The sequence below is a fragment of the Tamandua tetradactyla genome, chromosome 6, assembly GCF_023851605.1.
Source record: "Tamandua tetradactyla isolate mTamTet1 chromosome 6, mTamTet1.pri, whole genome shotgun sequence".
In the NCBI taxonomy this organism is placed as follows: Eukaryota; Metazoa; Chordata; class Mammalia; order Pilosa; family Myrmecophagidae; genus Tamandua; species Tamandua tetradactyla.
This window is the reverse complement of record NC_135332.1, coordinates 20,272,819-20,286,964: the sequence shown is the minus strand read 5'-3', so window position 1 is coordinate 20,286,964 and position 14,146 is coordinate 20,272,819. Positions and strand designations below refer to the sequence as shown.

The 14,146-nt window shown below is 43.9% G+C and overlaps 1 protein-coding gene across 13 annotated transcripts in view; it reads left to right on the top strand.

The window, feature by feature from the left end:
* MYL4 (myosin light chain 4) overlaps nt 1–10,523 on the top strand; it is a 35,515-nt gene extending 24,992 nt beyond the window's left edge. For 11 of the 13 annotated variants that reach the window (XM_077164026.1, XM_077164023.1, XM_077164016.1 and 8 more), the window contains 5 exons: nt 220–393; nt 539–571; nt 906–983; nt 1,556–1,600; nt 2,086–2,246. In XM_077164026.1, coding sequence (XP_077020141.1) covers nt 220–393; nt 539–571; nt 906–983; nt 1,556–1,584 — 314 coding nt within the window. In that variant the 3' untranslated portion in view covers nt 1,585–1,600; nt 2,086–2,246. Of the gene's footprint in view, nt 1–219; nt 394–538; nt 572–905; nt 984–1,555; nt 1,601–2,085; nt 2,247–10,320 lie in introns of those variants that run through there. The other 2 variants (XM_077164020.1, XM_077164021.1) reach the window with 2 other exon arrangements.
* The last annotated feature ends 3,623 nt before the right edge of the window (nt 10,524–14,146 follow it).

Here is a 14,146-nt window from a genome sequence, read left to right as displayed (position 1 = left end):
GCCCCAGAGCCAGTCTCCTGCCGAGCTCTGGTAGGCTCTTTGTCCTCTGGGATCATGCATGCCCCACCCAGAAGTGGCTGCAGTCTAAGAACTGGGTGCCAACAGATTGCAGGGCTGGGTGTTAGCCTGGTGGGGCTGGGGTGAGGCTCCCTCCTGACCCTGTGCTCCCCTTGAGCTTCTGCTCACATTATTTTCTTTCTTCCCCATGTCCACTTAAAGAGATGAGCACCAAGATGCTGGACTTTGAGATGTTCCTGCCCATCCTGCAGCACATATCCCGCAACAAAGAGCAGGGCACCTACGAGGACTTTGTGGAGGGACTGCGTGTTTTTGACAAGGAGAGTAATGGCACAGTCATGGGTGCTGAACTTCGGCATGTTCTTGCCACCCTGGGTATGCAGTAGGCAGAGGCTGAAGCCTAAGGGAGAGGAAGGTAGTGGGGGGAGGCAGTGAGGTGCATATGTTGGGGGATAATAGAAGGGTTTCCTAGGCTGAGGGTCACAATCTGATCCAGGCCCTGTTTCTCTGGGCTCTTCAGGCACAATCCTCCCCAGCTGGGTTTGCTCATCAGGTAAGGGTTGGGGAGAGAAAAGGAGGGCAGGTAGGCAGAGCAGGAGGCGTTTACTGCTGGGCCCCAGCAGGTGGGACCCAAGGTTTTCTGTGCTTGGCTTTGCCTCCAGCACTGGGGTCCTGGTTTACTTATCCTTTTGTGGCTATAAGGCAGAGGAAAGGTCTCATGGACAGGACAGGGCCTCCAAGACCCCTGGCTCCATTCTTTTGGGAGAGGCTTGTATGACTGCTTCCTAGCCTCAGGGAGTCTTAGAGCTTCAGACTTGAGGGAGTACTTGGGTTTTGCTTGCCTTCTCTTGCCGTCTGTAAATAAGAAGCACTTCCCACCACCCCAGGAGAGAAGATGACTGAGGCTGAAGTGGAACAGCTGTTAGCTGGGCAAGAGGATGCCAATGGCTGCATCAATTACGAAGGTATCAGGTCATGCCCTTGCTCCCCAGGGCTATTGGGGGATGGGAGGGCGGGCACACCTGGACCGGTTATGAGTCTGCAGAACAAGTCCAGGAGCTAGGAAGGAGGTTTAAGCAGCAGATGGACATGGGTGCCCCAGGGTCATTGGTTTTTCCATCCTGTGAATGAGAGTCATGGTATAAAGGGAGGAGCATGGGTTTTGTAGCTAACTCTGTGATGTAATAGCTTTGTGACCTTGAGCAAGTCACTTACCTTCTCTGAACCTCAATTTTTCATCAGGAAAATTGGGGTGATACTGACACCTTTCTCATAGGGTTGTTATGGGAATTGGTTGAGATAATGTGGCTCATTTCATCTATGTCGAGTATCAGGTCAGGGAATGAGCACAGGTCAGGGTATGAGCAGGATTTAGGTCTCTCACCAACCCTCAAATAGGAGAAGGAATCACTGGAGAAGTGGTAGTGGGAAGATTTCAAATCAGGCAATATAGGGAAAGAGGAAGTTTTAAGGAGCAAAAAGAAATAAAGAGCTGCTTAGGGCAAGAACAGTGGCTGATTTTCATCTTCTTTCCCAGCCTTTGTCAAGCACATCATGTCTGGGTGAAGCAGACTTCTCCAAGGTGAGTGCAGCCTCTCCTTTCTGGTCCCTTCTGTGCCATGTAAGCGTTTAGGAACAAAACTGCATGTCCAAGAGGTCTTCTATTCCAGCCCTGACCCCTTGAGGAAATTGCCTGGGATCCTGGCATGAAAGCAGCACGGCCCTGGCCCATCATTTCCCCTCTGCTCCTAGCACTCCTACCTCCCTTCACCCCACCTTCTCATGCCCTCCCTTGTCTTTTCACCCTATCTTGACCCCCATCAGTCACATCCTTCTGCCACTCCCAGGTTCCCTCAGGCCTGGGGCCTCTTGTACAGGCTCCTGGGGTAAGAAGTAGGATCCCAAGTGGAAGACAGTGTCCCCAGCCTGTGCTCTTGAACTTCTTCCTCTCCACTCCTTTCCCTGGGCTCCTCTGGGGATTGGTGCTGTCCTAATATGTGGTGGGGTTTGTATAAGGGGTTGGGTTGGGGAGGGGAAATGTGCTTTCCATCTCGTACTTTCTTTCAGGTGCCTGGCCCTTGGCTTTAGCTTCCCAGGGTGAGTTAGCAAGAGACCCTGAGTGACTGAGCTGGAGCTGGAGTCCTGGACCTGTCACTGCACCCCAGCCCCAGGGACCTCCCTGTAAATAAACAGCCCAGGCAAAGTGGGGCTAAGTACCCTGATTCTAATCAGTCTCTGAGTTGTTTTTGTGGTGGTCTCATCTGAGGCCTCATGTATATTCCTCAGAGAAATAAGCAGTATCTAGGGGCTAGAGAAGCAAGGACAGAAGCCCACGGATCTGAAAATGGTAGGGCCAGACACATAAGCAGTGAATTCTGGTAGAATCTGCAGTTTGAGGAGTGGTAATCTGGAGGAGGCTCATTCTCTCCTCATCTCACCTCCAGGTGGCAGGCTGGAAACCAGACGCTGAACTGGGGGTTTTCAAATGGTCCTTGCTGCTGCTGGTTGTTTTTTTTTTTTTTCATCACACAGTTGTTTATTCATCACCATGATCATTTTTTAGAACATTTGCATCACTCCAGAAAAATAAATAAAAGAGAAAATACACATATATTCCATACCCCTTATCCCTCCCTTCTCACTGACCACTAATATTTCCATCTACCCAATTTATTTTAACCTTTGTCCCCCCTATTATTTGTTTAGTTTTTATCCATACTTTTGATTCATCTGGCCATACCCTAGATAAAAGGAGCATCAGACACAAGGTTTTCACAGTCATCACAATCAATATATAAAGCTATATCATTATACAATTATCTTCAAGAAACAAGGGTACTGGAACACTAGCTCTATATTTCAGATACTTCCCTCTAGCCACTCTAATACACCATAAACTAAGAAGGGATATCTATATAATGCATAAGAATAATCTCTAAAATAATCCCTTGACTCTGTTTGAAATCTCTCAGCCACTGAAACTTTATTTTTTCTCATTTCTTTCTTCCCCCTTTTGATTAAGAAAGTTTTTTCAATCCCTTGATGTCAGATCCCAGCTTGTCCTGGTATTTCTGTTCTATGTTGCCAGGGAGATTTACATACCTGGGAGTCATGTCCCACATGGAGGGGGAGGGTAGTGAGTTCAGTTGCTTCATCAGCTTAGAGAGAGAAGCCACATCTGAGCAACGAAAGAGGGTCTCTGGAGGCCTAATTTTAAGTAGGCTTAGTCTATCCTTTTTAGGAATAAGTTTCATAGGGGCAAGCCCCAAGATCGAGGGCTCAGCCTATTGATTTGGTCGTCTCCACTGCTTGCAAAAATATCAGAAATTCTCCGAATGCGGAAGTTGAATATTTCCTCCGTTCTCCCAGTCCCCCAAAGGCACCTTGCAAATGCTTCTTTATTCATTGCCCAAATTACTCTGGGTTATATTGGGGCATCACACTAACCTGGACAAACCAACAAAGTCTCATGCCCTATTCAAGATTCCATGTGCTTATGGCAATCAACTAAACTGACCGACCATACAAGTGAAATTAGGAAATGCACTACCCAAAATATAAATTTTGCACCAAATAAATATCTTTCCCTTTGGCCTCACACAGAAGTTGAAGTTTTAAATTAGGGACAACATCATTCTTTACCCTGTATTTTGATTTACCTTAGTCCTATCCAGATCAGCTTCATTCATATCTCTTGTAGAAGTCTGATCACTTTTTCAACTTTTTAAACATTTCCTGTATGCAGTACTGCTGACTGTCATAGCTTCAGAGCTCTAATTCTGAGTCTCAGGTGTCATATAAATACCTGAGGTTTCTGGGAAACCAGGTTATAAACAAATAGCTTAGTATCTCAGAATTCAGAAATAACAGTTACAACTCCTGAATATATGTGACTGCTGTAAGAGCTTATAATGTAGGATCCTTTACTACCAGTTGTAGTCCCCAACTGGATAACCCATGCTCTTGACTTCACCGAATTTTTAGCAGTAGTATTTTGTATGCTGTATGGTGAGGTCATATTTCATTCTTTTTCTGTGTGAGTATCCTGTTATTGCAGCACCATTTGTTGAATTGTTTGTTTGTCTTTGTTTGTTTGGAATGTGCATGGGTTGGGAATAGAATCCAGGTCTCCTGCATGCGGGCAAGAATTCTACCACTAAACTACCCTTGTACCTCCCGTTCACTGAGTTTTTATATTAAAGTTAGTCCTTATGAGTGAGGCATGATAATATTTGTCTTTTTGTTCCTGACATTTCATTCAACCTATAACCCTTAAGGTTCATTCACAACCCTTCTTGACGTAGACCCTTTAGGTGCCTCTTTTCCTCAGTACCCAATCAGCCCTGCTTGTTCCTGGACATTTCACTGACTCCCTCCTGCAAACTCTGGGCTCTAGACCCAGGAAGCTAGGGCAGGGACCAGATGAGGCTCAGGGTCTGAGGAGGGGGCGCAAGGGAATGGGGGAGAGGTAAGAGGGATGAGGGGAGAGAAGAAAAGCAGTTATCGGGGAGAAGGAGAAAGATGATGTGATGATGTTAAAGAAACACACATATGAGCAGAAACACATATTGGAGTTCAGACCCAATTGCCCCAGTATGGAGGTCCCCATGCCTCCCTATGTCCCCATGGTGGGCATACACTCCTCCTCACAGCCTTTCTGCTGCCCCTGACAGTTGGGGCACCCAGTCACACATACTTGCTTGCCTTGGGAAGCTGAGAACCAAGAGCCCAAATTCAGCCCTCTCAGAATTTACGGTATGGCTCGGGAGACAAGACTGGAACCCATGGAACATTTTCTTCTTTGGGAAGGGGTTCAGGTACCAAGAATGGACATGTTCTATCATAAAACCAGAGATCATTGTACAGCTGGGAGGCGGTTCATTGAATTCAATGTTTTTTAAACTTTATTTAGTCATAGTTTAACTGTTATAGTTTTTTGTTCAAACCACGTTTTATAGGAGAGCCAATGTGTGAAGCAGAAGGTTGCAGAGCTTCTCTGGATAACGTGGGGAGGGGTCTGGGTTCCAGCATTTTTGGGTCTTTAACTGAACTTCTTGGAGCACAGCTAGAAATTCACTGATTTAGTCTTTTAGACCTTCCAGTGTAAAAATAAGGAAACAGATCCGAAGAGGTGAAGTGATGTGCCCAGGTTACAGCAAATGGAAGTTGAGTCCAGATCCCCTGAATTCCATCTTGTTGCCTTTTTCAACATACCAGCATACCTTTGATTTTTTTTCCAAGTTTGGCTCCTTTCCTTGAATCATTCTCCCCAAACTGGAATGCAAACATTTTTCCTCAGTGTTGAGAAACCTTGTCAAAGTTTCCTCCCTCTATATCTTTCTTTCTTTAACAAGTATTTATTGTCCACTGCATGCATTTATGAGAAATTGGGATTAAGGATCCCAATTGTCAAAAAACTGAAAATGGGTTTTCCCTGCCAGAGTAGCTTAAAGCCCTGCTAAGCAAGGAAATAAGCATCCAGGGACTAACTAGAGAATGAACCCCAACTGGCATCATTAGCAGGTTAATGCCATCTGTGTATAGAATAAGTTCCTGTGAACTTGAAGAAAGGGAACTAGAGGAAGTGAAGTATGGCAAGAAACCTTTCCTTTGGAGCTTCCACTTGGATCTTTAGGTGAGATCTTAAAGGAAAAGATGCCCCAAGATTAGGCACTTAGGCAAGAAGAAAAGCTTCTTCTGAATCATTCATTCAATAGACACTTTTTGAGTGCCTACTGTGTGCATGGCCCTGGGTTGGGCTCTGGGGATATACTGAACACACAGATATGGTCCCTCCCCTCATGGAGCTTACAGTCTGATGGGAAGACAGACATTAAAGGAATTGTAATCATGTGACATGTGACAACAGTCAACATTTATTGGACGCAGTATCAGTTATGATTATATTTGGCTGTAAGTTATGGAGACCAAGGAATAGTGACTTAAAAGAAATATAAGTGCATTTCTCCTCCCATTGAAGCCCAGAAGTTAGTAGTCCTGGCTGTCATGGCAAAATCCCCGGGGACCCAGGCTCCTTTTATCTTGTGGCATTGCAGTGTATGATATCTGTTCCTAAGGTCACATAATGGTCTAAAATAGCTCAGCCATCACTCCCACTGAAGGAAGAGTTCAGGAGACATTTCCTACTTGGTGACTCTCTTCAAGAGTGAGCACAATGTTTTCGACACACCTGTGGTATTGGGATTGTCCTTTTGAAGACAGAACAAATTCCCTTCCTCTTAGTCATCCATGAACCCCACCTCCAGGCCCTGAATAAGCTTCAGCCCCTGCCCTACCTGGGAAGACATATGGGTAAAAGGTATCTTTATTTCCTAGATTTTGTTTGACTCCTAAAAAATCATATGGCTTTTAGGAATGGGACTGAGCCCACTGTGTTCTCTTTCACCATCTTGAGTGCTTTTGAGAGTCCCCCTGCCATGCTCCTGAGGGGTGGCAGACTGTGGGCCTAAGAAGGCAGCGCCTCGGACAGGAAGAATGAGCTCAGTGGGAGAGGGAGGGGAACAGGTGTCCCAGCTTCAGGGCAGATTTAAGGAGGCTGCAGCCTAGAGCCAGTAATGGCAAGGCCTCGTGATAGGATGATGGGAAGTGACCAGACAAAGAGCAGCTGCCGTGTGGAGGAAAGGTGACCGAGTGAGCCCATAGGCCGGGCTTCCTGCCTCTTGGACTCTGCTTCAATAAACGTGGATCCCAGTATGGCTTCCTTACCATTCCAATCCAGGTGAACAGACGCTGGAGAGAAAGCTTTCTGCCCCAGATAAGAGAAGATGGGCAGCTTCATTTAAAGTTCCAATTGTCAGAGGGGATGAGCCAGGGGAGGAGATTTAGAAAAGGCCTCTGCTTACCTCTCCCCACTCCTCTCCTTTCCTACCTCCTGCCTAGAGGTCGGTGGGTATGTTCTGGCTCCTTGAGAACATCCAGAGACTCTCCACCTGGAGAGAAGGTGGGCACAGCAGTCTCTAGAGGTGAGGTGACCATGAAATGGGGTCCCCAGTTGTCGAAGCTGATTTTCAGAGAGAAGATAATATCTTCTCGACTTATTGAACATGTGCTATGCGCAGGACATTGTGCTAAATAAGCACTTCATATAACATTCTCTCATAGCAATTTGTAAGGTAGGAATTATTATCACTATTAATAATTTTAAAATACCACCTAAAAAGAATAGCAATAAAAAGCCCTGTTCTTTTTTTTTCAAGGTTTATATCCTTTATTTATTTATTTATTTATTTATAACATGAGCAGGCACTGGGATGTGAACCCGGGTCTCCGGCATAACAGGTGAGAACTCTGCCTGCTGAGCCACCATGGTCCACCCAGTATATCCATTTTTTAATTTAATCGATCCAGTTTGATTTCTTTCAAAATGTTGTAACACATTCCCCCATATTTCTTTTTTTAAAGTGTTTTTTCTTTTTATTGTAAAATACAACATACACAAAGCAAGGAAAGAAAAAAGCAATAACTTTCAAAGCACATTTCAGCAGATCCCAGAGTTTGTCATGAGTTGCCATTCCACCATCTCAGATTTTTCCTTCTAGCTTCTCCAAAACACCTGAAGCCAGAAGGAAAATCAAAACAGTGATTCAGCAGTCATACTTGTCTGCCAAATCCCACCCTCTTTGCCATATCTCCTCCCTGTCCTCTGATTTCCCTCCCCATCCATAGGGATCCCTGGGCAATGCCTGTTCTGACTGCCTCGTGCTGAGAAGGGGTGTTAACACTAAAGGATAGGGGGATGCAACTAACTGATAATCCTGGAGATGCTGGTCCCCCTGGGTCCCAGGATTCACCTGACCCATGAACACTCTGGGAATTATAGGTTCCAGGAAAGCCAAACTAGTGCATGAAACCTTTAGAGAACCTCATTTTGAGCCCTAGGTGTTCTCAAGTTATGATGTTGTTGGGGCCTAGCAAACCATGTGATTAGCATTATCTAACTGAAGCTTATATAAGAGTAGCCTCCAGATTAGCCTCCCGACTTCATTGATCTCCCTTGGTCACTGATGCCCCGCTTTATTATTCTTCATTTCCCTTCTTTGGTCTGGAAGGTGTCATCGATTCCATGGTGCCAGGGCCACACCATCCCCAGGAGCCACACCCCATGCTGTCAGGGAGACCTTCACCCTTGGATATCATGTCCACGCAGAGGAGAGGGTAATGATTTGCCTTGTAGAGTGGAGCCCAGAGAAAGGCAGCATCTGAACAACAAAGAGCCTTCCTGGAAGCAACTCTTAGGTCTCGTTATGGGTAGTCTGAACTTCATATAGAAATTTGTTTCATAAGGGCATGCCTCAAAATCCAAGACTTGGCCTATTTTCTTGCGAGTCTCCAATGGTTGAGAGGGTACCTGGGGTTTCCCAGTTGGGAAAGTTTAATAGTTATATATATAATAGTTATATGCATATATATATGGCAGACCTGCAAGGGACTCTGCCACTATTTTAAAATTATCAGCCCATAGTCTGAGACGTATCCTGGTATTACATTAAGCCACATACAACTACACTCATACCTGTTCTGGACTCCAGGAGTCTGAGATGTTTAAATGAACTATCCAGAGAGGCTGATCTAGATTATGTGTTACAGAATATTTAGGTTCTAGACATAACAAACCTCTCTGCCTTTGGTCTCATACAGCAGATAAAGGTCTAGAGTATATACACTAAGAAGCCCAACTCTTAATTTTTTCAGTTTTTACCCCTCCAGCTGAAGGCTATAGCATGGTATAATACTAAAATTCCTAAACACCATTTTCATCAAATTGATTCCCAGTTACAACTATAAAAGCTTCCTATTGACTATTGGGCCAATAACATTCAGGACCCAAATCAAGGCTCACCTGTTCCCTAGAACTTTCCCCACTGCCACGAGCAAATGCCCTCCTTGAACTTCTCTGCACTAAGAAGTCATAATTTAGTCACTTTAACACTGTTGTCAGATTGGACCTGAAGTTGCCAGAGATAGAGGAGACCCTGTAAACTTCAGTTTAGTATAATTGCTGAGGACAGCTAGAGTGTATTGCTGTCGTGTGTTTGGCACGCTATAAAAACTCTTTTTGGTTACTAGGGCTTTTAAAGTAGGATGCATGTTGGTGAGATGGCTGATGGTGCAATACCCACCTCACACCACTAGATGGCAGAATTGCAGCAGTATGCATCCAACAGGACGCCTAAGCAGGAGCACACAGAGGAGGTTAACTATAGGAAAACTGATTTCCAGCCTGCGCTGGAAGGAAATTTCCGAAGTCATAGTCCATTTCTATGCCTTTAGGAAACCGGAGGTTTCATCCACTTTCAAAAATTCAGAGAGTTAGTTTGCTTGCTTCAGTACCCCACCAAAGTTTTTGCAATGATGAGTCATAGAGAGACAGTGACCCGGACACATGGAGACCTGGCTTCTAGTCCATTTCTACTATGTCAGGTACCAACTCCCCACTAAGCTTTCATTCCATAGGTAGCAAAATGAAGGAGTTAATGAGATCATCTTTAAAGTCCTTCCCAGGTCTCTGATACCGGTCATTTAGAACTTAATTAACTTCCTTTTTCTATATTCAGCTTTAGTTCGTTTGTTTTACTTTCAGACTTGTGGGGTATACATGTTTAGAACCTAACGTGATAGAAAACTCAACTGTTAATTCAAAATGGTTATTAAGTAGTAGGTGCTTTGGGAATTTAAAAACAAAATCACCCATGATCTTTTCCTCCATGAGTTAATATTCTATTTACGGAAAAATGATACACACATGAAAAGTTACATTATGGTAACACTATAGAAGAAAACATACCAGGTAGTGTATGTCTAAGGACTAAGAAGAAGGTATGGGGTCAAAGCTCTAACCGCTCAGAGAGGTGGGACAGGCATAGATGGGATGTAAGTAAGAGAAGAACCCAGGGAAAAGCACAAGGCACCTTCTTCTTCTCCAACTATAACCACAGTGCCTGCCTTTTAGGATTTGGGTAAAAAGAAAGAAGAATAAAAGTAGAGTGAGAAAAAGAACTGGGATCACCCATTTAAAGGTAGAGAAGTAAGGCTAAAAAACCTAAGATGTGATGGGAAAATACTCTTTTTTTCTCATAGAACCACAGAAGAAGCCTAGGCTCTCAGCGTTAGAAGAGACCTGTAATTCGAACCCTCCTTTAAAAGTCTTATAAAATGATGGTCCAGTGTTCACGTGAATACCGACTGAGACTCAGTACCTCCCTAAGTAGTCCACCCCCTTAGGGAAAATGGAATTTCTTCTTTTGTATTTTGAATTGTATTGTGTTACATCTGTCCTCGTAGGAATCTGACATCTCCATCCTGAGGCTTCTGTCTACTGGTCCTGGGTTTGCCTTTCAAAGTGTACCAGCAAGGATCGAAGACCATTCTGCACGTTAGAAGTCAGCATTTCCGCTTCCCTCGGCCATTTTCCTCAGGAACCTCCAGCCGGTACTTGTTCCAGACCGCGAGATTCAAGCCATTTAACATGGCCAGTTTGCTCTCTAACTTGTCTATCTATCTGGGATCTCAGTTCTCTCTTGTTAACATCATTTTCACATGTTGGAGTTTGGAAATCAATTTTCTTGACAGAAAAGATGGAACTGAACTGAAGATAAAAGTTGGGGAGCCCTGCTAATGTCGTATGCTAGAACAAAGGCTTGTGTCCCGGCTGTTCTTCTTGCTCTGAACATAAGGAAAAACATAGTTTTGTTGATTTTAATATATTAAAAATTTTCACCTCACTTTGGACTTATACCTTCTTGGTTCTCCTCTCACAGCCCCATGGCCACAACGTTATATTCATGATTAGCTCTTGGCTGCCCCTCTTCCCTTCTAATAGATATAAGGACCCCTTAGGACTCTCTTTCCCTTCCTCTCCCTTCCCCACCTATTTCCTTATTTGGTTGTTTGCAATTACATTGTTAGAATTTCACTTTTGCTTATCATCCCTTCGTCTTGCCATAGTAACAGAGGTTCTTTAAGCATAAAAGACCCTTGTGGGCACATTTGTGCTTTTTTTTTTTTTTTTCTGAGAAGAGGATTTATACTTTCCATCATATTTTCAAAAGGGGTCAGAGACTCAAAGAAGGTTAAGAGCTGCTGTTTCAGAGCCGTTGTGGGATTCTTTCTTTCCCTCAGCATTTTGACAGTGCATCTGGTGTGGCCAGCCTTCCTCCCAGGCTACCACAAACCCTAAGACAGCACTGTCTCCTTCTCCCAGGACTCTTCTTGCTCCCACTTCTTCCCCCACACTTAAATTTAGAGAGGCGGTTCTACTTCTTACTTTTTCCTTTTCTGTGGTCCCATTTGTAGCTGAATAAGCATCCCTACACGAGCTCCTCTGAATCTTGCCCCAGATCCAGTTGAATCTGCACACGACATCCATCCTCCAATGGCATCTGAGTGCCCACAGGCTGCCCACAGCACTGTGCTGTCATTTCTGCTCCTCTCGTCTCTTCTAGTTCCTGTGGCCTCCACTGAGCTTCCTGTCTCAGACGGGCGAATTCTCGTTAGATGTGAATCTTCTTGATGATCAGATTTTATAGATTAAAATATATACTCTGTCCTACCTGTTTAATTTTTCTCTAGAGCTGACTCCATCGTCAGTTGGAGATGATTCCCATCATGTGAAGTCTTGGTCATACCCAAGAGAGAATGCACACTTTTTTTTAATAACATTTTTAATTAAGATATATGTACAAAAGAGCAATAAATTTAAGGTACATTTTAACAAGTAGTTATAGAACAGATTGCAATGTTTGGTATGGATCGCAGTTCCATAGTTTCAGCCTTTTCCTTCTAGCTGTTCCAAGACACTAAACAGAAATATCAATATAATAATTCAATAGTTGTACTCATTTGTTAAATTCTGTCTGCTCTAACTCCTCCTATTTTGATCCTTTCTCAACATGTAGGGATAGTTGGGCATTGCCCATTCTAACTTTTTCATGTTGAAAAGGGGTGTTGACAACATGGGACAGGGGATGCAACTGGTTAATATTCTTGGAGAGGCTGGCCCCTTTGGGTTTCAGGACTTATCTGGCCTAGGAACCACCTGAAGGTTTTAAATTTCTGAAAAGTAAACTTAGTAGGTACACTTTCTTTAAAATCTTAGTCTTAAAAAAAATTTTTTTTTTTAAACCATTCCTATATGACATTACTTCTTAGAGACAGAAATGTCATTTTGTAAGCAAGGACTGTGGTCAGTAAAGGGACAATGAGTTGAGGGAGTTCATGTCTCAGTTTTCCGTGTGACATGTGAGAGTGGTCTTGGCATTTGAAAGTCATACTAGTCTCTCAACTTTCCAGCTCCCAGGTCTTCAAAGGGGTTTTGATAAAGGGCCTTGAGGGCATATCCCTTCTCCATCCCGCTCCTACCCGCACTTCAGCTCTCAGCTGGTTCCCTCTTTCTTCTACATTTTTTTTTCCTCCTCTACATTTTAAGGAAAAGCCAGAGGTCAAAGACCTAGCGTCGACATGCCTGCTTACCAGTCGGAATGTGGAGAAAGCTCTTCTGTCATCTCACAATTATTTATTTAATGCATGTTATAGCTGATTTAGAATTCAGTCTTGGTGGAATTTCTCAAGCATGTGCCTAGTTTCTTGTAATGGCAACTGCCTTTTGCCAGGCCCTTGAGGGCTATAAAATTTAATAGGATCTAGTCTTTGCCCTCAAGGAGTATCTAGCCTGTTAGGGAAGCTAAGGCATATACTGTGCACAAATAGACTATACCAAGTAGAAGGCCAGTGCTGCAAGAGAGACACTAACAAAGAAGTGGGGAATTAAAAGGGAGAGGCATTATTATTTCCAGGTAAGAGATCAGAGAAGGCTCCTTAGAGGAGACGGTTGCATTTAAATTGCACCCCAAAGGATGGGAGTGACTTGGACACACACTCGTAAATGCAGTGGAGAGAGGGGCTTAAAAGTATAGTCTCTCAGTCAGAATAGGTCCACAACTCATTAGTGGTGTGATCTTGGGCAAGTTTCTCACCCTCTCCATGCCTCAATTCCCTAATCTATAAGATGGGGATAAGAGTAGTAGTGACCTCATTTTGTTTATTGTATGAATTGAACAGCATGTGCAAGTTAGTAAGCTCTTCTAGTACTGCAGAGGAGAAGGGCATTCTAGACAGAGGACACAGTGTTAGCAAAAGAAGGAACATGAAAGAATTACTTTTTTGGAGAGCTCAAAAATCTAGAACTACCTGGAAAACTAATGAAGGGAGAAATAATGCTCATAAAAATAGCAGCTTCCCTTCACTGCAGACATACCCTGGGCTAAAGCTGTTCAGGTGCTTTACTTGCATTACTCATTTACCCTTTCCAGTGACTCCACAGGGGCGGGTGGATGTGATTATCCCCCTTTGACAACCAGGAAGACCAAGGCTTGTGGAGGTGAAGTAGTTTTCACAAGGGCGCTCAGCGTGTGGGTGGAAGCTCAGGATTCAGAACCACGTCCCTGCTGTCCACACCTGTGTTCTCAGGCGCCACACTGGGTTGCCTTTTGCCTTTCTCGGCCCCTCCCCAGGCGCTTTTGCCCCATATTCAACGTGCAGTAGAAAATGCAAACTGCCTGATTCTGAGTTGCCCCTGGCCACGCTTGTCACCTTGTTGAGTCACTTTCTCATTCTGGGCTTCAGTTTCCTCTTTTGAAAAATGGTGTAAGATATATATATATATAAAATACCATTTTAAGCCACCTTCAAGTATACAATTCACTGACATTAATTACAGTCACATCAACTCCATCCATCACCAAAATTTTCTCATCACCCCCAAATAGAAATTCTGTACCTATTAACCATTAGTTCCCCTTTCTCCACTCCCACCTCTGCCCCTGGTAACCTCTAATCTATTTTCTGTCTCTATGAATTTGCATATTCTAGTTATTTCATATGAGTGAAATCCTACACTATCTGCCCTTTTGTGTCAGGCTCATTTCACTCTAGATGAGGTCTTCAAGATTCAACCATGTTATAACGTGCTTTAGAATCTCCTTTCTCCTTACAGCTGAGTAATATCCCACTGTATTTGAATACCACATCTTGCTTATCCGTTCATCTATTGATGGACACTAAGGTTACTTCTACCTTTTGGGAATTGTGAATGTACTGCTCTGAATATTGG